At 54.1% G+C, this 21,243-nt stretch overlaps 1 protein-coding gene across 11 annotated transcripts in view; it reads right to left on the reverse strand.

Annotated features, from left to right (window-relative positions):
- The window catches only part of CACNA2D2 (calcium voltage-gated channel auxiliary subunit alpha2delta 2), a 144,645-nt gene that overhangs the window by 109,188 nt on the left and 14,214 nt on the right, over positions 1 to 21,243 (reverse strand). For 10 of the 11 annotated variants that reach the window (XM_047775162.1, XM_047775152.1, XM_047775133.1 and 7 more), the window contains exon 1: positions 8,494 to 8,581. In XM_047775162.1, coding sequence (XP_047631118.1) covers positions 8,494 to 8,574 — 81 coding nt within the window. In that variant the 5' untranslated portion in view covers positions 8,575 to 8,581. Of the gene's footprint in view, positions 1 to 8,493; positions 8,582 to 21,243 lie in introns of those variants that run through there. The other variant, XM_047775225.1, reaches the window with a different exon arrangement.

The raw sequence follows: 21,243 nt of genomic DNA on the forward strand, positions 1-21,243 counted from the left end.
TGAATCAGAGCCCCAGTTTCTCAATCCTCAGATGCCTGCCCCTTTGCTAATCCATCCCTTGCAGAGTTACTAGCTGAGCACCTACTCCAAGCCAAACTTGTGGACACAAATACTCATGTTTGTACACTGTATGCATGCATGTATATGTGTACCCTGTGTGTGTGCACAGCTTGCTCCTCCACCCAGACTGCATATCTTCTCAGGAGGGGGCCCAGTCCCTGACGGCATCCTGAGGCCAGAGCAAAAGAACCCCAGTGTCAGTCACTTGCTTCTTTGATTCATAGGAACCCAAGGATGGATGAGGAGGGGGTCTGGAGAGTGTCTAGGATCCACCCCTGTCTTGGTTCCCCACCCCCCACCCCCAAGGAGCCAGCCATCTCCAGTGCAGAGCCACTAGGTCCCAAGGCTAAGAGACAGATACAGGAAAGATGGGGAGTTTGGGGCTCTGTAACTTTCTCCAAATACCAGATCTCCACTCATAAGGAGAGGGGAGCCCTGCTCAGAGAAGGTGGAGGGAGGCCATGCTGAGCCTCTGTCTCCTGCCTGGTTGTGGTAAATGCTGCTCATGTTGCCCCTGGGGCTGGCTGTGGTTTGTCAGAACCAATTACTTCTCTGCCTCTGCCAAGTGCTTGGGGCTCCACGAATCTCAGGCAAGTGTCCTCGTGGCTGCCACTGATCCAGCAATGGATGGGGGAGGAGGAGGGGGGAGAATCGCAGATGGGGTCAGCCATCCCTGGGGGCTCAGCATGGAAACTCATTGGGCCCTCTATCGCCATCCCCATCTCCCACCGTTGATCACCCAGATGAACCCTCAGCTCTGGACAAGCAGCCCCATCGCTCTCCAGAGATGGATGCCGAGGGGAGAGGTGGGTAAACGCTGGCCTTTCCTCAACAATCGGCAAGCCCTATGTCCCCATCAGAGCTGACCCCTAGCTGTCCTGCTGCAAGGTCAGCCTCCCTAAGGATCCCAGTGGAGAGTCAGGGTATTTATCAGAACACTCTGCCATGATGGGGAGGGCTTCTTCCTTATGAAAATTTGACAAACTTCCCAGGTTCCCAAGATGGAAGGACTAAGGGGCATCCACTGCAGGGAAGGGGCCTACAGCAAAGCCAGGGGTTCTCAACCAAAACTTCCAGACAGCATGGCACTGTCTGCCGAGTGAAGTTCTGATCACGCCTCTTAGAATGTCTTTCTTAAACTGAGGGACCTCAGTCTGACAGCTGTCACCCTCAAGAACGGAGAGCTTGGTGGCTTCCTACCACCCCTACTTTAAGGCTGGCCAAGCCCTATGTCCTTCTCTGAGCCCACAGGGCCTCAGGGACAAGCTGCTAACTGGCCGATTGATTTGAGGGACAGACTCACAGACTGCAAGGGCCCTCCCCTCACAACCGCCTGCTTCCGCCCCAGGGATATCTCTGCGGCTGGCTCTCTTCCCTGTCCCATAGGCTTTGTTTCTTCAAGATCTAGTGGCCTTTGTGCCTCTTCCAGTAAGGTCTGCAAAAGATGTCATGGTCAAAAAGTGCTACAGACTAAAGGTCTGTATCTCCCTCAAATTCATATGTTGAAACCTAATCTCCACTGGGATAGTACTTAGAAGTGGGTTGCTTGGGAAGTGAGTAAGTCATAAGGACCTTGTCAATGGGATTAGTGCCCTTATAAAGGAGACCCCAGAGAGATCCTTTACCCCTTCTACCACATGAGGACACAGCAAGAAGACAGCTGTCAAGGAACCAGGAAATGGGCCTTCACCAGACACCAAATCTGCTGGTACCTGGATCTTAAACTTCCCAGCCTCTAGAATCATGAGAAATTTCTGTTGCTTTTAAGCCACCCAGTTGATAGTATTCTGTTATAGCAGCCCAAACAGACTAAGATGGCAGAAAAGAGGAAACCAATTTCCAAATTCGTGGGCTTCAGTAAGCAAAGGTGACACCTTGGGCACCTGAACTTTCTGAAACTAACTAACTCCTGGAAGGGCAGGCAACTGATAGTGTAGGAGGCCACAAAGGCACCCCCACATTTGCAAGGCTCTGTCTGCAGCCTTTCCTTGAGATCCTCACATCTCCTGAGGACAAGGGTGCTTGGATCCCCATTTCACAGATGGGAGAAGCAAGGCTCAGAGAGGCAGGACAACAAGTGGCAGGTCCTACTGTGTGGGGAAGCCCAGCCCTGCCATTCCTCCCCAACACCCGCCTCCACTGCTTCATTCTTTCTTCTGCTACCCAACATTCAGTGTTGCCCATGGCACAGGCTCCATTATCAGCTATAGCTCCTTGGGCAGGGGCTACCTTCATATAGCTCCTGCCCTGAGCTGTTCTCTATCCTCTGGGAACTGACCTCGGATACGGCCCCAGAGTGACCTCTTAGCACATGGCAGAAGTTGGTGACCCTTCTCCCATGCCTGTATCACCAGGTGTGGGTCTGCTGAGCCCACCCAGAGATGCTTCTCCCATAGACCTGTCCCCTCCCCACCCACAACCTCCACAGGAACCTGGGCAGCAGCTCTTTGCTGAGGCTGTCCTAGAACCAAAGCCTCTGAACAGGGCCCTCTGCCCCGGTCTTTCCCTTCAAGACTCTAGGAGCAAGGGGTTCCTCTCTGAGGAGAAGGAGAGACCTGGGAGGGGCAGGGGCTGAGAAGGGCATGGGTACTGGCCCAGCTCAGCAGCTCCAGAGGAGCTACGGGGGAGGCTCCAGGCAGCTGGCGCCCAGACAGCATGGCCAACATGAGCCAGGGCCCCTGAACCAGTCTGGGGGCAGCTCTCCCCCAACACTGACCTCACTGTGCCCCTTCTCTGGTGGGGGCATGTAGAAGGGGTGCAGGAGACCTGGCCAGCTGACCATCAAGTAGGAGCTCCTGCCACAGACGAATGAGCTTTAGAAAACCTTCTCAAAGATGGACTTTTCTCCTTTAGGCAACAATATGTAGGGGGAGGGGGCAAACAGGAGGCAGCTACCACCTCCCTCCAACCTGTCTCCCCAAAGAGTGCTCAGGCCTTACATTGGGGAAACGAGGCCAGAAGAGGCCACCTCCGGGGCAGGACCTGGGAAGGAAAAAAGTGGGGAGCAGGCTGGGCTAGGGGGACAAAGAGGGGGTCTAGGCAGGGCTTCAGCCAGGCTCCCATGGATCTGCCTCTGTATATCCAATTATGCTCAAGTGGCAGCCTTACCACGTTTCAGACGCCCTCCCAGGAGCCCCCCCCTCAGCCCTATGCATCCCCGCTGGGTGCAGAGCAAGAGGACCATATGGAGGGAATAATAAGACAATTAACTTTCCATTAAAGAATAATATATGTGGGTTTTTAGAGAGGCGAGCGGCAGCAATCCCTACCCAATGGCATATTTCACACCCGCACCCCCCCCCCCCAATCTCACACGTCCCACATCATTTATACCAGGAGAGAGGAGGGCACTGTTGGGCCTCAGTGGGAGGTGGCTGGAGGAGGGGTGGGGCTGCACAAGGAGCAAGCACAGAGCCCCTAGGATGACATTTCTGAGGCTTCTGGGAACCCTGGAGAAGGGGTGTGATGGGCCTGGGTGAGGCTCCCTCACCACTGCTCACCTGACTGAGCCCATCAGGTGGGACAGCTGTGCACATGCTTGGCTACCTGGCTGGGGCACTGTTGCTGTAGGCTTGCCTCTTGGGGTGCATGTGAACCAGAGTGCTCTGATAGAAGGACCAACTACAGGTATGGGGGGGTCACAACCACTTGAGCTCCCCTTTCCTGGCCCTCTCAGGGCTGCTTCTGTCCCCCAGCACCTTCCCCCACCCAGCTTCCTTCATCCTCTTCTGTTATAACTCCTCTAGGGTTCTGAGTGTCCCTGGCACTCCTGGACACTGCTGCTCCCACCTGAGATGTGCAGAGAGGACCCCCACCCCAAAAGGGGGCCAAGCACAGCCTTGGCCAGCACTCACAGATCTAGTGAATGAGATTGCATGGGGGTACCACACTGGCAGTATCAGTGAGGGGTGGGGGTGGGGACAAAGAGAAGCCTTTTTCGAGGGAACCTGTCGAGGGTCCCATTCCTGTCTTCCTGAGCCCCTCAGGAAAGAGGTCCTTAATACGGCCAGACTTCAGTCCTTGCTACAAGCCAGATCCAGATGTGGCTCTGCAAATATTAATTACACATTCCCAGGGAACACTGAGCAAATGTGGTGTGGAGATGGCCAGGGGCAGACAAGATGGGTTGGGACTATGGCACTATCACTGGTTCAGAAACCCGAATCCTGGGGACTCACAGAAGTAGGGACACATGGACACTATTTGTCTGATTTCACCATGGCTGTCCAGAGAAGCACAGCACTAGGGAGGGGGGCAGGAGACCTGGGGTCAAGAGTTCCTGAGTCTTGGGATCTTGCTCTCTGTGGGTGTAGCTCAGCAGTCCTGGTACATGCCAGGTTCGCACCTCTGCCTTGATACTTCTTTTTTTTTTAATTTTTTTTGTCTTTTCTAGGGCTGCACCCGTGGCATATGGAGGTTCCCAGGCTAGGGGTTGAATCAGAGCTGTAGCCACCAGCCTAAGGCAGAGCCACAGTAACGCGGGATCCAAGCCACGTCTGCAACCTATACCACTGCTCACGGCAACGCTGGATCCTTAACCCACTGAGCGAAGCCAGGGACCGAACCCAAAACGTCATCGTTCCTAGTCGGATTCATTAACCACTGAGCCACAATGGGAATTCCTGCCTTGATACTTCTTACCAATCCCCTCCTCTACCACCAAGGGTTAGCATGTCAAGGCTCCAGGATGGAACTGGTGGGTAAAGACAGGCAGCCATGCTTTGGCTTCCTCATGAGTGACTAGCAGCATACAGCCGGGCCAAGGCTGTCATGGGGGTTGAAGCAGCCAGGGGTGTGGGCAGGGCTCTAAGCCATCTCTGCCTTGACCAGACACATGTGGGGGTTGATGTGGACTGAGAAAGGCTCCATTGGTCCAGCCTTGGATTGAGCTTCCCCAGAGGGTGGCCTGTAGTCCCCACACACAGCCATCCCAGATCTCTGCTCCCATAACAGCTCTGGCCAGGCAGCCTTTCCTCACCCCCAACCCCCAACCCATAGAGATCTTCTCACTTTCTTCTATAGGGACCCCACAATGGTGCACCTGATGAGCCACTGGTTCTTCTTCATATCTGACTATAATCTACCCTGCTTTGCTTTCCTATAAGGTCACCAGAGTTGTTCCTTTTCTATCCTGGACACACAGGCAGAAGGGGACAGTCCCTGGCTGTACCCATCAGAGTGACCTGGGCTTCAGAGGGGGGAGATGGGCTATCTCTGCATCATTCCCCTGCATCCCCAGGCACCTCATGAATTATTCATCCTGATCAGCTTCATTATGTAAATGAGCTCAGAGCCCAAGCATATGCTCTCTGCTATCCCCTCCCAGGATGACAATATGGTGCTGATGGGGGAGGGTAGAGAAGGGGCTCAGGAAATCTTGCTCAACTTCCAGGGGCCCTGAGGGGGCAGTGTGCAGTAGGGTCCACACTTTTGCGGCATGTTCATGGCAGAAGTAGGCAGGGCTGAAGGGGAAGGTGGGGCTGAGGTACCCAGTGGGGCATAGCTCAGGAGCACCAGGCCACAGTAGGAGTTCCTACTATGAGCTGGCCTTGGGGTTAGGTGAGCAAACGTGATAGGGTCTTTGCAGACAGCCCCCACATTCCGCCAAGGTGTGCCATGGTGTCCTATCTGTAAATGGGCCATGTTCTGCACCCAGCCAGGCCCTCCTTGGGGTTGTGGTGAGGTCGGGAGGAGGAAAGTGCCAAGGCAAGGAAAATGTTCCTAAATGCCACTGTCTGCAGTTTCTGAACTCTTGCAGCTGCCAGCTCTGTGGCTCCCAGCTTCTGGGGGTGGGGCTTCTTCCAGGACTGGGGCCAGTGGAGAGAGGATCCATGTAGGGGAAGAAAGCCAAGAGGTCTTGGATACCAGGGTCACCCCAGTGGCAAGGTGTTTGGGGGCAGCTCAGCATCAGCTCAGGGAGGTATGGGGAGGGGTGTGTCCTCAATGGAGGCTAGGGCTGTTAGCCTGGCAGAGGTGGTGCCAGGATCCACAGAGCATCATATCTGGATCAGGGCTCCACTGCAAACATCCTCCTGAGTCTCAGAGCTGGGCATGGGCTGGGCATACAGGCCTTCTCATATGTATCCTCTCATATGCTGCAGAAGCTTAGTCTGGGTTGTGGGAGGGTGGGGCCGCTTGGCTCCCTTCTGCTCCCATGGGTTGTCCTTTTCCTCCAGAACTCTTTACCTGCTCCCTTGTCGCCCACCTCACAAGAGTGTCCTGTGCCAAGAAGCAGCCCCAGGGCTGCCAGCAGGAAATAAGAGGCTGAAGAAGCAGGTGAGAAAGAACTGGAGCAGGACAGAGCGCCACTGGAGAGCTGGCAGCCATCGACAGGCAGAAGGATGCCAGAAGGAGCCAGGAATGCCAGGTTAGCACTTCTCTGCCTGGCCACAGCCTCATCAAGCCTGGCCCAGAGCCCCTCTTCCCCAGGCTCATCCTGCCCACTCCAAGAGGGGAGGCCTAGCCAGAGGAGGAGCAGCACCCTGAAACAGGAGTCAGGAGCCCCCTTGGCCAAGCCTCAGCTCTGCCATACCCAGCTGTGTGACTTTGGTTACCACCAGGAAAGTGGGCAAGGGAAAGATGTGTTCTTTGATGAAAGTGTCTGAAATCACTCAACTCTCATCAGAAAGGAAGGGAATAACACAGCCTAGGAATGGAAATGATCAATGAGAAATTCAAATTTGATTTCTAGAAAAGGGTGTATCTCTGTCAGCCTGTCCCCTGTCATTCTCACCACCTCATCCTCCAGCTAGACCTCCTAGCCATTCCGCAGACCAAGAATGAGGATCACTGAGGGTCTAGGACTTGCCCAGGAGCCACACACTGGGTATGCTGAGCCAGAATTCCATCTCTGGTTCACAAAGACCCAAGTCTCAAGAATGAAATGTGTACATTTTCCTATTGGCCAACTTTTGGAGTCTGAGTTGCCCATGACAATAACATAAACACAATATCCTTGAGCTGAGGATTCAAAGCACCAAAGATTCGTGACCAGAGGTGCATAGTTACCTCTTTACGTGGGGGACATCTTATGTCCCAATGTGAAAATTGGAAAGGCACACCACCCACATTCCAGGGAACTCTCATTTCTTCATTAACCTACACGACTGCACTTGGCAGTACCCACTTAGTACCTAGTTAGCACTGGGTGCTATTCCTGAGCATAAACTGACTTCTGTTCCGGAACAGCTTTTCCCACAGCGCCTTCTCTGGAAAGCTCTGCTGGCCTCTGAGTGCAGCTGAGTCATTGAGAGTTCACAGGAAGAGAGTAGGATGGGGGTTACTGCAATTCAAGCCTAGCAACCAGGAAAGGGGGTGGCTCAGAGAGGCTGGGCCACCAGGCTGGAGGGAAGGACACCTAGCAAGTTGGTGGCTCCAGACGCAGCCTCCCCCTCCCCATCATGTTACCACCTCGTTAGCCACCCCTGATCAGCTCCATCCTATGCCAGAGGTCCTACCTCCAGAGCCAATGTCAACACACTGCCACCCCTACTTCCTGGGCACTGGCTATAAGCTAATAAGCATAGGGAAAGGCCCCACATATATTACCTTCTCCAACCTGGCCCTAAGAGGGAGGACAGGAACGCAGTGCAGTATCTAATCACAAAGCCTGGGACCTGGACCCTCGGAGGAACCCCCAACAATAACTCTACTTACTCAACTGTTCCCAGGTCACCCACTGGCAGGAGATCTCCATTAATCCCCTGTTTGGTTCTGGTCATACTTGCTGGCCCAAGTCCCCAGCAAGAGCTCCTCAAAGTCCAGCCTGTACCTGGGAGCCCCACCAAACCACTCCAAGAACTCAGCTTTCCAAGCCTCTGCGTTTCCACATAAAGAACAACAGCTCAGGAGCCCATGGCCTGACAGCAACACATTTTGCAGCCTTCTGGGGGTGATGGCCTGTTCCTCACATCACTATTTCAAACATTAACATAATCTCCCAGGATGAATGTCGTTGCTTGTGCCTAATCTATCACCCCTCCCGCCCCTTGATCCCTCATTTTGCCAAGCACAGGCTTTCAACTTGTGCTGCAGCGCCCTGAGCAGGCGGCACAGCTCTCCGGGGCTGCTCGGCCTAGCACTCCCACTCATTCCGTGGACAGTCCCTCTGGCTTCCGTGCACAACTATATTCACTGGATCCGCCAGGGCCTGGACTTCCACTCTGAATGCTGCCTCAAACACAGACCTCACCAACCTTCCCATCAGAGCTGACTAGGTACGGCTTCAGCCCCACGGTGACCTGGGGAAGAGTAGGCCAAGAGGCAAAGGAGTCACTATTTCTGTTGCCTCACCTGCCCCCATGGATCCAGACTGTCCCGTCATGCCAGATCCTCAACCACGTCAAGCCTTCCTCATTCCTTACTTCTGAAACCCTTCTCCCATTCCCACTTGAAGATGGTCCCTGAAGGGAAAGCCAGAAGCACCAGGCTTACCTCACGGAGCTGCTGGACGCCCCCAAAGATCCTCATCACGCCATCAATCTCCTGCTCCAGGCGCCGGGCCCAGTGCTGCATCCTGTGTGCAGAGAGGAGAGAGGTGTCAGGAGGACCTGCCTGGCACTGGAACAGCCCTGTCCCAGCCACCTAGGGGTGACCCACAGTGGCTGCCCCTTCAAAACCCAATTTTCACTAGAAGAGAAACAGAGGCTAGGAACCAAAGCATGTGCCTGTTTCCCTTTGAAGTCTGGACCGGGTGGCCCAGGCTCTTCTCACATACTGTTGGACAGTCAGGGAGGGGAGTGGATTATAGTTTAAATGCACTGAGGGAGTCCAGTGGCTCCAAGGAGCCTGCAGGGAGACTATTTTTCACTGTGAAGAGTCAACCCTTGATGCTGTCGCTCTGAACATGGGGACTCAGGATACCAGGGAGGGGACATGAGTGAGCCTGGTGTCTGTTGGATCTTAGAGCCTTCTGCCCCCGAGGCTGGATGTGACCTGGGGAAGGGGAGGGACCATGAGAGCTGCTGCCACCACCATGTCACTATATAACTGGGGCAGGTCTCTGCCCCTCTGGACCTCATCTGAGCAGTGAACATGGAGACCTTCCAGATTAGATGGCCCTGGCCTTTCTAGCACCCTGGTAAAAAGATGCTTATCTGAAGCTCATTGCTGGATGCGCTGCATGAACTGCCCACTGAAGGGTCCAGTTCAGACCATCCTGCCCCTTTCTGGAGGCGTAGCAAGTCCCATGTACAAGCCCTTCACCTAAGCTACCAACCTGAGCAGTTCTCCTTTGCACTGTGCCACCCTGAGCTCATTTTAGCCCATCTGGGTCTCACTATCCTCCTCCAGAAAGTGGAGATAATTTGGGGCTATCTCGTAGGGTCTGAGAAGTACACATGAGAACTGGTAGGTCAAGGGTGCTGCACGGGAATCTGTGACAGGCAAGGATGGACAGGTGGTCACAAGGCCCTATATTCTCAGGCTACACCCATGAACATGGATGATGCCTGGTGAGAGGTCTAGCCTGTTAGCCCATCTTTAGGCAGTGGCAGATCAGGTGAGCAAAATCACACTAGTCCTTGCCAGGGCCTGCCGGCCAGAAAGACACTCTCCAAACTGCCAAAGGCACTTTCTGCTCTAATCAAGGCCCCTGCCCTAATGCATCTGAGGCAGCTCATCCTTCCCTTCCCACCAAACACAGAATGAGGCCCTTCCAGGGAGGGCTCATAGAAGAATTACCACAAAGACTAAAATACATCACAGGTCAAGTTCATTCCGTGAGGCCAGGTAAGGGTGGGGTGAAGCCAGGCCCCCAGCCTCTTGAGGGGTACTGCAGGAGCCATGGGACCTGGGAGACGACAACTGACATCAACTCCTGCTCTGGACCTGCTCCCCCTCCTACCTCCCCTAGTGCCACTGGGGGCCAGCACTCTTATTCCCTGAGTCAGAAGAGCTTGAGCCTCTACTCAGGCCCCCAGCCCCATATCCCTATGGCTAGGCTGGGCCCTTGTCATTGCGTGTGCCCAGGTCGGTTGGCATGGGAACTCAGATCAGGAGGTGGGCAGATCACTAATTGCAATTTGCTAAGCTGAATGTCAGGGCTGTGATGGAAAAAAAAAAAATCAACATCAAAAGAGAGAGGTATTTGCTTCAGCTTGTTGCTGGCTGAGCCACAGTCTGATGCCCATCTCTGCCCCCCACTGTAGGGGAAAAGCTCACCCAAGCCCAGGTAGAGGCCAGGCTGCAGGCCAGGCTATGAAGGGTGATCAGGACTCAACTACCAGCTGAGGAAGGGCAAATCCCAGCAGAGAATAGAGAGCCTGCTTGGCCCCTGGCTCTTGTCCACTAGGTACTGATTGCTTGGCCGTAGCCGTGGATGGACAATGTGGCAGGTGGCTGTTTTATGCTCCTGAGACAGAGCCCAGGGAGTGGGGGGGGGACGGGGGGGCGGTGACTAATGTTGAGATAGGCTGCTGCACAGTCTTGTGGCCAGCTAGGCAGGTGGCACATGAATGGCTGAGGTCAAGGAGCTGAGCTCCAAGGGAACCATTAGCTCTGCCCTGGCCCTCACTCTGACCTTGGCCACTCACTAGTCTAGGGGACAGAATGTCAGTCATAATCTTTCCTGGGACTAATTAATATGTACAAGGGCTCCCACTATGTCTAAGGTGTGGTGCCAGCATGTTACCTACTCTCTTGCTTCAATTCTCACAAAGATGCAAATCCCATTCCTCGCCCCTAATTTACAGATGTGGAAACTGAGGCCCAAAGGTTTTAAGTGATCTGCTCAAAGTCAGCTGCCCAGGAAGTGGTGAACAGAGAACTTGACCCAAGAGTGTAGTGGTGTCAGCAGAGATAATTGCAGGCACCTCTTCTCTGCATTCAGTGGTCACCTCAAGAGCTTGAAATCAGCCACAGTGGGAATATTTATACCACAGAAATTTGAAAATGCTACCAATCTCAGCATCTAGGGGTGGCTCTAGCCCTTGGTGTGGCATGGTGACTCTTATGGGTAGACCCCAGGCCCCAGCTGCACTGCCCATCATCACGATGCCAGGGAAAACAAGTTATGATTATTCACTTAATCTAAACCCAACTATGAAGGCAACACTTGTCCAAGAGTTTAAAAGAACATGATAGGTCAATCATTTCACCATCACAGAGACATGACTTTGTGGGTTCTAGGGTTTGGCTAGTGTCCCAGTGCTGGCTCCAAGGGGTGACACATGGGGCTGAGGAGGCCAGAGGTCAACTATGCACCTGCAGCCTTCCTGCCGAGAGGTCAGAAAAACCACCCACCAAGTCACTCTGGCCAGGCATAATTGTATTCACTCCAACAGAAGGGCATGGGGCTTTGGAAGGATGGGGGACACATCAGGATCCATAGCCCCACTGGGTCAAAGGCAAACTGACCAAATCCTGCCTGGGATCCCCTCAGTCTGGGCCCAAGTGCCTGGCTCTGGCACCATCTCCCTGGCCAGACAGTGTGGCTCATAGGTCACCCTCCCAACAGGGTAGATCCACCTGCTAGCTCCCCACCTCCCTGTGATTTTCCATGCTCTTCATTGAGATGACATTGCTTATCTCCAAGTGTCTCTAAGTGCCAAATTAGCAAGACAGTGAGGAGAGAAAGTGTCTGGAAGGAGGCACGTGCAGCCAGGGACTGCAGCCGGCATGATGACTGGTGTGGGCACAAGAAGCTGCAGACAGCCCCACACCACTATGTCTTCCAGCATTCCTGAACCCAGTAAAGTACAGGCACTGAGCCTTCATTTCACAAACAAGAAAACTGAGGCCCCTGGCAAGGATGGCTACCGAGCTGTTCTCTACAGAGAGAAGCCAGACCTGTCCTCCTGGCCTCTTCAGCTCCATGACTCACCCCGCACCCCCAGGACAATGCAACCTTTGGGAAGCCTCAGGGAGAGACTACCTCTACCAGCTGTGTGACCTCGGAGAGTTCTGGCCCCTAGAACCTCAGCTTTCTGTCTGTAAATGGGGAGGATAATGACTGGCTGAATAGCTTTCACAGCCAAATCCACACAAAATCGACACGACAACCTTGATGGGCAGTATTATTATTGGTCTGTTTCTTGAGGGCTAGAAGCTCATCCAATCCAGCCCCCGCTCCTTACCCTCCAATGCTCATAAATCTTCCCTGAGGGCCTGCTTGGTGGGAGAGGGGGCACGGAGGGAGGGTGCTGTGGAAAGAGTTTCCCTAATGGCTCTCTGCAACCCCCTGCTCCCCAGGCGGAGAAAGGTTGGGAGGAGACACAGAGCAGGGAGACGTGTGTCCCAGGACTAGAAGGCCTAGGGCAGCCCAGCAAGAAGAAGGTGACACCAGGTGCTGGGGGGTCTCCAGAGCACATTTCATAACCAAGAGGAGTATGTGAGGGAAGAAGAGGGGTCATCATCAGACAGAGAAAAATCATCCATGTGTGGGGTGAGGATCTGGGGCTGAGGACCCCCTTTAGCAGAACCATTAAGACCCTAACTAGATGGCTGGGGAGGACCCAGGTCAAACTTCAGAGGACTCAGGTGGGGGCCTCCAGCTCTGAGGCCAGCTGCATAGGCTCCCCCAGGAAGGGGGAGGTAGGGAAGGCAAGAGAGGAGGAGGAAGGGCAGAGAGAGATGAAGGGGTGAGGGAAAGAGCCTGTGTGCAGATGCAGCAGCATAGTTTAAACTGTTGCCAGTTGTTAATTTTATACATGAAGTTGTTGATCAGAATGTGATTTAATTGTACAGTATAATCCAGGCTTTTGGAATAAATTATGCAGAAAACTCATCTATAATTAAACAAATCAAAAAACCAGAGACAGGTGACACTGCAGGTTCACCCTCAGAGGGCAGGAGTAGGTGTGGGCGGCTGGACCCTGCAGCGGGGCAAGAAGGAAGGGGGAGGGCTTTGTTTGAGAACAGACAGGGGAAGGTCCAGGAGGAATGATGGTCTCTGGACCCTTGACTATCTATCTCTGCAGGCCTTCTCACCACTGCCAAGGAGGCATTTTTTGCCATTTAGGCCTGACTACAGACTGTTAAAGATTGCCTCCACCAGGCAGTTGGCCTGGATAAACTCCATTCCATGGACGCCTAAGAGCAGTCTATAGCTCAAGCAGGGTAGCCACCACGGAGGGGAAATGCTGAGGGTGAGCAACAGAAGAGGTGGGAGGACAGGGCTGGGCTAGGGCAAGTGAGGGGTGCTGGGGAGCAGGCACAGTGGAAGCCACTTGCTGCCAAGAGTACTGTGAACCAAACTTGGCAATGGTGGGGGCACACAGGTCTCCTGCTTTCTATGTGACAGACTGGCCAATTATTCTCTTAGCTCTAGGGGAGGCAACAATTTAAAATAAAGTGCTATTTAATTATTCTGACTATATTTCAGCTGGCCTGCCATCTCCTACCTTGGTGCCTTCTGTCTTCTGAAAGGGAAAGAAAGATAGGGCAGGAGGGCTCGGTGGTGTGGGAGAGACTAGATAGGAAAAAAACCCAAGAGAGTTGGTCTACAGGGCTTGTGTGTTAGGCTCTGCCCATACCAGGGGAAGTCACTCCTCATTGTGGCCTGGAGAGGCCATGGGAAACTCAGAGAGCAGTTGAAGCCCTCGTTGAGGCAGGGCTTGAGGCATGGTCGGTCCCTCCCCTAGGCCACAGCCCTGCTGCAAACAGCAGGAAGCTCAAGGCTACACTCTAGGATGGTGGCATCTCCAGAGCCACCTCCCCTGAGAAGTCCTCCCTGACTACTCAGTGGATGTCCTCTACCTAGACTGAGTGCCCAGATTCAGCCTTGGTTCTTCAGTGATCCTATATCAGATGTGCACTCTTAAGCCTGTTTTCCCATCGGAAAATGGAGATAAAGCTCACCACTTGTCCACCTCCCAGGATCCCAAACGGAGGCAGGTGGAAAGTTATCAGTGACGACTGCGCCTCACACTCGTGTGCATACAGACCCATCTGGATGTCAGGGTTGCTCTCCCCTCAGTCCGATCCCCTTCCTCAGACATGCAGCTCATTAAGCATGGGATGGCTGTGCCTCCTCCTTGGACTGGGGCCTCTGGATGGCCTGCAGCACCCCCTGCATTACCTGAGAGTCTCTGACAGAGGGGAGATGCCTTGGGAAAGGCAGGACCTCCCATGATCTGAGGATCCTTCCTGCTTGTTTGCTCAGGAGAAAAGACTTTTGGGCCTCAACATCTTCTGGGGATCAAGCCCAGGGTAGGGCCCCTGACTTAGCTTCCTAAGAAAGAGGGCAAGTCTAGCCAAAGTCACTCACTCTCAAGAGGCCACGTAGGCCAAGCCACTCCAGGCCATCGAGATCAGAGTGCCAGAGGATGGAAACCAGTCAGCACTGGCCTCGCACTGTGCAAACCATGGGAAACTGAGGCCAGGGGAGAGGGAAGCATGCTGGCCCAGCTGATTCACGATGGAACAAGGCTCCCCAGACAGCCACCCACCACTTCACAAGCAGGTAAACGGAGATGCAAGACTCAAAGGGACAAGCTCATCTTCAAAGAATTTGTGATTCAGCTTAAGGGACTCCTAGTGTGGGTAACAGGATGCTCCCAGGAGCACCATCCCCTACCCCACCCACCATCCCGGGCTCTCGGAGACAAAGGCAGCCCACTCATCACAAGGGATCCTCAAAGATCCCCTGGAGCTGGGGAGGGGTTGGTGCTGCTGAAGCTCCAATTAGTCCAAATCCATCGGCCTCTACTATGTGTGTCTTGGGACCCTGCCCAAATACTCCTCCTTAATGAGGTTATTAATTACGGGGCTGTCCCTTCCCTTTCTTTATCAGGGGGTGGAGGAACTTTCTTTTCCAGTCAGCTCTTGGCTAGGAGGCATCAAGTCTGTGCCTCTCCCTTCAGATTAACGGTGAACAGTCATCCGCTCTAATTAGGGCACCAGGTCCAGCCCTGTATTTACTCCTAACAGTCTGATGGGTGGAGGGAAGGAGAGGAGAAAGCCTAGAACTGGGAAAGAGGATCACCCAGGGCTCAGAGTTGGAAAGTGGGAGAATGGGGTAGTTCGCTTTGCCCAGAGAGGGATGGAGAGTATCCCAGTATCACACAGCAAATGGCCACAGCACTCTGCCTCACTCCCCACCATCACTGCAGGATTGAGGGTCCACAGGGGCACCAGCATTTAGGGAGGACCACAAGGAACAGGGCAAACTGGGGATGTGCAGGTTGAGAAGGGGAAGGAGGTTTCCTAGTGGAGGTCAGGAGGACAGCATGGAAGGCTCTCCTGAACCTGACTTGTATTCCCGCCATGGTTAGCTGTGTGACCTTGGTAACATCCTTTCCCCTGTCTGTGCCTCAGGTAACTCATCTAGAAAGTGAACTGGGGAGTTCCCACTGTGGCTCAGTGGGTTAAGAATCTGGCCTCACTCAGTGGGTTAAAGATCCAGCATTGCTGTGAGCTGTGCTGTAGGTCCCAGACACGACTCGGATCCCGCATTGCTGTGGCAACTGTAGCTCTGACTCGACCCCTAGCCTGGGACCTTCCACATGCCACAGGTGCGGCCCTAAAAAGCAAAAAAAAAAGGAGTTCCCATCATGGCGCAGTGGTTAATGAATCCGAATAGGAACCATGAGGTTGCGGGTTCGATCTCTGGCCTTGCTCAGTGGGTTAAGGATCCAGCATTGCTGTGAGTTGTGGTGTAGGTCACAGATGCAGCTCGGATCCCACGTTGCTGTGGCTCTAGTGTAGGCCGGCAGCTATAGCTCCAATTTGACCCCTAGCCTGGGAACCTCCACATGCCGTGGGAGCAGCCCTAGAAAAGACAAAAAGACAAAAAAAAAAGTGTTCTTAAGTAATACGAGGTGGTTATACATCAATATCATCACATCCAGAGCCATAGGACTATGGAGCAGCCCCTCAGCAAGACCCTCCTCGCCAGGCCTGGTCTGGGGTTTCCAACAGGGGGAGAAGCCCATAAGAGGCACTGCTCTAGCTTCCACGAGAACAAATTCTGCCCAGTAGCTGCTGCAGAACTAGGAGAAAGGCTAGAGAGGCGTCAGGGACCAGGGAGATGAAGGATGTATGTGTCAGGAAGGAAAATGCTGGTCCACGGGGGACTTGGGGACTGAGGCCCAGACCCAGGCTGCAGGGCTTGGCTAGGGTGGGGAAGGGCCCAGGTCTCTGTGTACCAGGCTCTTCTCTGTGGTTTTGTCTCCCCAGGTCTCAGTTTCCCTCTCTGCCCAAGGAGGGGTGGCCTGCAGCCTCCACAGGCCACATAGGGATTCATTTCCCAAGGGGTCTGACTGGGGCCTTCCTTCCTGCGCCAGTGAGGTCAGGGCCCTCACTGCACTGCTGTAATTATCTTCACAGCAGTTAGATCATCATCCCCAGTTCTCAGAGGGGAAAACTGAGGCACAGAGCAGCTGATGCTACACCCAAGGTCACACAGCTAATGAACGCCAGGCAGGATGATACACACCTCTCCTCAGACTCCAGTCCCAAATGCCCAGCAACAGTGTGGCAGGTCCACTTGGATGTCTAATGGGCCTCTCAAACTGAATGTGTCCAAAACTCAGACCCTAATGTCCTTCTGGATCCCCTCCTCCCTTCTCTCCCCACCCTCTGCCTCCTGACTCAGCTGATGGCAGCTCCTTGGTTCAGGCCCAAGGCCTCAGGGTGACCTGGTACCTGCTTTCTCTCAAACCCACATCTAATCTCTCAGCAAGTCTTGTTGGCTCCACCTTCACAGTCTGCCTACTCCTCACCACCTTCCTGGCCTCCCACCTGGCCTGGGCCACCATCATCTCTCTCTAGGACAAGTACAGCTGCCAGTTCCCTGGTCTTCACCTCTGCCCTTGCACCCCCCTGCCCCGGGCTGTTCACCTCCACACGCAGCCAGAGTGTCCTGCTGGAACCAGGTCCCTCCCCTGTCAACACCAGGCTGCAGCTCCATGGCTGAGAGGAAAAACAAAGCCCGTTTAGTGCCATACTCTCAATTGCCTCCTTGACCTCGCTCCTCAGGCCACAGTGGCCTCCTCTTGGGGCTTGAATGCACTCCTGCACTCCCTGTACAGGCTTTTGCACATGCTGTTCCCTCTGCCTGGGAATCTCTCCTCAAAAGTGCCCAGGGCTCCCCTCTTCCCCTCCTTCAGTGAAGTCTACCCGTCCCTCCCATTTTAAGTTGTGCTTCCTCCCACCCCCTCACAACGGATCTCAGGTGCTCTCCTGGGATTATTGTTTTTGCTAGAATTCCATCAGACCTCTTCTCTCCCTCATTTACTGCCCACCTCTGCCCTGGGCTATGAGCCCTGAGGGAAGAGGCTCCTGCTCTCTAGCCTGGAGGAACAGACCCTTGGGCTTAAGCACCCCTCCCTAGAGGGGTCCCGACCTCCCTGCCATCCTGTCCTAGCCTGTGTGTGGATGGTCACAGGGGCAGGCAGGTGGGGAGGGCAGTGGCAGGCTGGGGGGTGAGGTGGCTGGAAGTGCAGTGGCTGCCCCAGGGACAGCCCAGGAGGCCCTCCCTTTTCCCGGCTCCTCTCCATATGAATTATTAAAGCTCATTTATGATGGGCCTGCCCAGGCCTGTGGCTTCCCTGCATAATTCATGGCTCTCCCAGAAGGGCTCGGTGCTGGAGCAGACACTTCTTTCAGGAAGCAAGAAGAGAGTGTGGGCAAGGAATGGGCCAGACCAGGCTGTCCTCCACCCTATTCCCGTCACAATGTCCCCATCTCAGACAGCTCAGTACCTCCACCCACCCTGCCCCATGGTGTCATCTCTTGCACACAGATTCTGGTTCCCCAGACCAGAGTCCAAAGGCTCTGCGCAGACTCACCTACTTCCCTCTCTGTGCCTCAGTTTCCCATCTGTGGACTCATGGAGTGGGTGATTTTTAAATTGCAGAAGACAGCGGAATCATCTATCTCCATGACCCTGGAGGCCAAGGCCCATGGGCTCCCAAGGTACCAACACCTAGGTGTCATTGTGAATTTCTCAACAGTCTAGAGCTGGGATTTAGCAATGAGCAATACTCTTGGAGCAATGGTCCTGGGAGCTCATGAACTAGCTAAGGTCTCCCCAGAGCAAAGCAAAGGGCCCAGGCCAGGGACAGAGGTTCAGACCGTCACTCTGCTCAGGATCCACCACCTGCTCCCCAGGCCCGAAGCCATCTGCCCTAATCACTGCCATAGATCATGGGCCTTCTGGGGTTTGTAGTGCCTCCTTTTCTCCCCAGCATGTTCCCCAGGTAGTCAGGCACAATGCAAATGTAATCCCTGTCCAAGCCCATTTAACAAACAGGTAACCTGAGGTTCAGTGAGGCTGACCCTTGGAGGGAGAGGTAGAGATACAGGTGTTGTAATGCGAGAGCCACAGCAGGGTTGAGGCACCTGTGGAGGTCACCAGGAGAGTCAGGGAAGAGCCTGGGAGCTCCAGCTGCCTGTTCCTGCCTCATACTAGCAGCTGAAGCCTGACTGAAGGTGGCAAGATAGGCCCTGCCCACATGCCACCAATCGCTCTGGTCAGAGTCTATGATTCACACATCCCCATCTTCCCTCCCATACATCTTCCCCACCCCCCGGCATGAGTCAAATCCTCTCTGAGCCACAAATAGCCATCCTCCATGTGCATCCTCGATATGGTGCCCTGCCTTGAGGAGGACAGAAACCCCCTCAGGGTCCTCTGTTCCTTTTCAGGGCAGAGATTCCCCACCCCCACCCCAGAAGCTGGCAGGGACCCAGAGGACGCCCAGGTGCAGAGGAGAGATAGAGCAAAGATCAGAAAAGAACTCAATCCATCAGGCCAGCTTTGTTTTCTGGCCTTGTCCCCTCTCTACCTGGCCAAGTCACCTCCTCCAGGAAGTCTTGCTGGATTTTTCTTCAACCTCCTCTCAAACCCATAGTCCTCACTCCACTTTACCAACTCTTGCCTTAGGTTGGGGCTGCCGTGTGGTCCCACCACTAAGCTCCCTACAGAGCTTAGCTGGTAGGACAGCAATGAAGAATCTTCTGGAAGTGCTTGGGGATAGATTTCCCTGAACATCCTCCCATTACCAGACTGGTGCCTGCCCTATTCACCTCCCTCTGCAGTGGGTGAGAGGCTGAAAGGGCCTCCAACTTTAGCAGACAGCAGAGCACCAATGGATGATGGAGGGTACCCGCTGTGTGCTCTGTATGTGAGCCTATTGAAGTCATATGGCACTCTTGGCTGGGTGCTGATTGATTCAGGTCCACTTCATGGATAAAGACTGAGGCCTAGGGGATGTAGCAATGCACCCGAAGCCGCACAGCCAGTCTGTGCTCAATCAGAATTCAAATCCAGCAAAGGGTAGCCCCAGAATCCAGGCCCTGTCCCCTAGACAATTAGGCCTCAATTCCCCAAGTGGATTTCAAGGGCCAAGAGTTAGGAAATAGGGCACAGGTAAGGGCCACCCTCATTTATGACCTTTTCCACCTTTGAGAAGAGGTCTATTCCAAATCAGGGCCCTCGCTGCCTCTGCAAGCAAGCCGAAGCCAAGTACAGTCAGGCGGTTCTTCCTTATACACCACCTGAGCAACTCTGCTGTAGGTGGATGCAGCAGTGCAGAGTCCAAGCTCCTTGAAATCCCTCCCATGAGGGGGCGTGGGCCAGGGAGGGGGAGATGACCACTTCCTCTGGGATTTGCTCCTCACTACTGAGCGCAAGGCTTCTTAGCACAAGCCAAGCTGCATGTAAATCAAATGTGAGTGCTCAACTCGCTTTGATACCCAGTGGGCCAGTAACTCTCCTTGCTCTAAGGTGAATCCTTTACCAATGCAAATTCCCTCTGAGAGCCACAGCAAGGAGGGGGCCTTCCTTCAGGTGTCACCTCAGAGGCCCCATCTCCTTCTGAGACATCCCAGGTTGGTGGCTAGGCCAAGAGGAGCCACTGCCTGGTGAGCCTATGCTGTCCTCAGAGCTGGCTTGATGAGTGGCAGGTTGGCCAAACCCAGCAGGGTTTATCACAAACAAAATACTCCGCAGATGTTTCCAAGCATCTACAAATTCCCTACTAGCTCCCTCACTCCTCATTCATTCATTCATTTATATAGCTACTGAGTCAGGCTCCAGGCTGGGCACTAGAAAGAGATGCACAATGGTGAGCAGGGCAGAGGTGGGCCTGCCCTCAGGAGCTTGGAATTCAACCAGAGCAGATATCTGATCTGATTTAGACTCAATAAGTGGAGGGAGGAGTCTAGCGAGCCTTGTGGGGGTGGGGAATGTCCTTCCCCCTTCCTTCCCCTCCCTCCCCCCATGCATAGGAAGGGGGCTGACTCAGCCTAGGGGGCTGACCAGGCGAAGGTGGCACTGCAGAGCAGTATGGCAGTTCAGACAGAGGGGAGAGCACATGCAAGGAGGCTCAGCAGTGAACTCTGCACACGGCGATACCCTGTGAACACCCACAGACCGACCGTGGACATCACAGCAGGCTGTTCCCACACTGAAGCCTGCAGTGCTCTGTCCTCAAGGACATGGTAAGTTGCCTCCAAGTGATGGATGGTGAAGGACAGTGAGTTCTCAACAGTGGGGAGATGAGGAGAGTGGGCATGGGCAGAGTGGATAGTAAACTAAGGGTTCAAAGAGCAAGACTGCTCAGTTCTCAGCACCCAGCCTGGGCAGGCACAGTATCTCTGGGACCTCTCCAGAGGCACACATCCAGTTCTGACACTTTTTTTTTTCTTTTTAGGGCCGCACCTGCCGCATATAGAGGTACCCGGGCTAGGGGTTGAATCGGAGCTGCAGCTGCCGGTCTACACCAAAGCCACAGCAACTCGGGATCTGAGCCGTATCTGCGACTTACACCACAGCTCATGGCGACGGCAACGCAGGATCCTTAAACCACTGAGGGAAGCCAGGAATCGAACCTGCATCCTCAAGGATACTGGTTGGGTTGGTTACCACTTAGCCACAATGGAAACTCCCAGTTCTGACACATCTTTACCTGCAGGCCCTAGTCTGCATCGCAAATTCAATGTGTACAATACCCAGTGGTCCCCTGGACCAACTTCCCTGGACCAACTCCCTCCCAGCCTCCTCTAGCTCACCTGGCAACAACTCTGTCCTTCCAGCTGCTCAAGCCAACCCCCCAGGGGTTGCCTGGGACTCCTTCTCTTTCTTATACGCAGACCATCAGCAGGTCTCACAACCACCAGGACCACCACCCCACAGCACTCCTGTTCACACCTCTCCCAGGGGACCCACCTCAAAGTCATACCCATTTCCTTTTTTTTTTTTTTTAAGGGCCAAACCTGTAGCATACAGAAGTTCTTGGG

This window comes from Phacochoerus africanus, chromosome 1, assembly GCF_016906955.1.
Source record: "Phacochoerus africanus isolate WHEZ1 chromosome 1, ROS_Pafr_v1, whole genome shotgun sequence".
In the NCBI taxonomy this organism is placed as follows: Eukaryota; Metazoa; Chordata; class Mammalia; order Artiodactyla; family Suidae; genus Phacochoerus; species Phacochoerus africanus.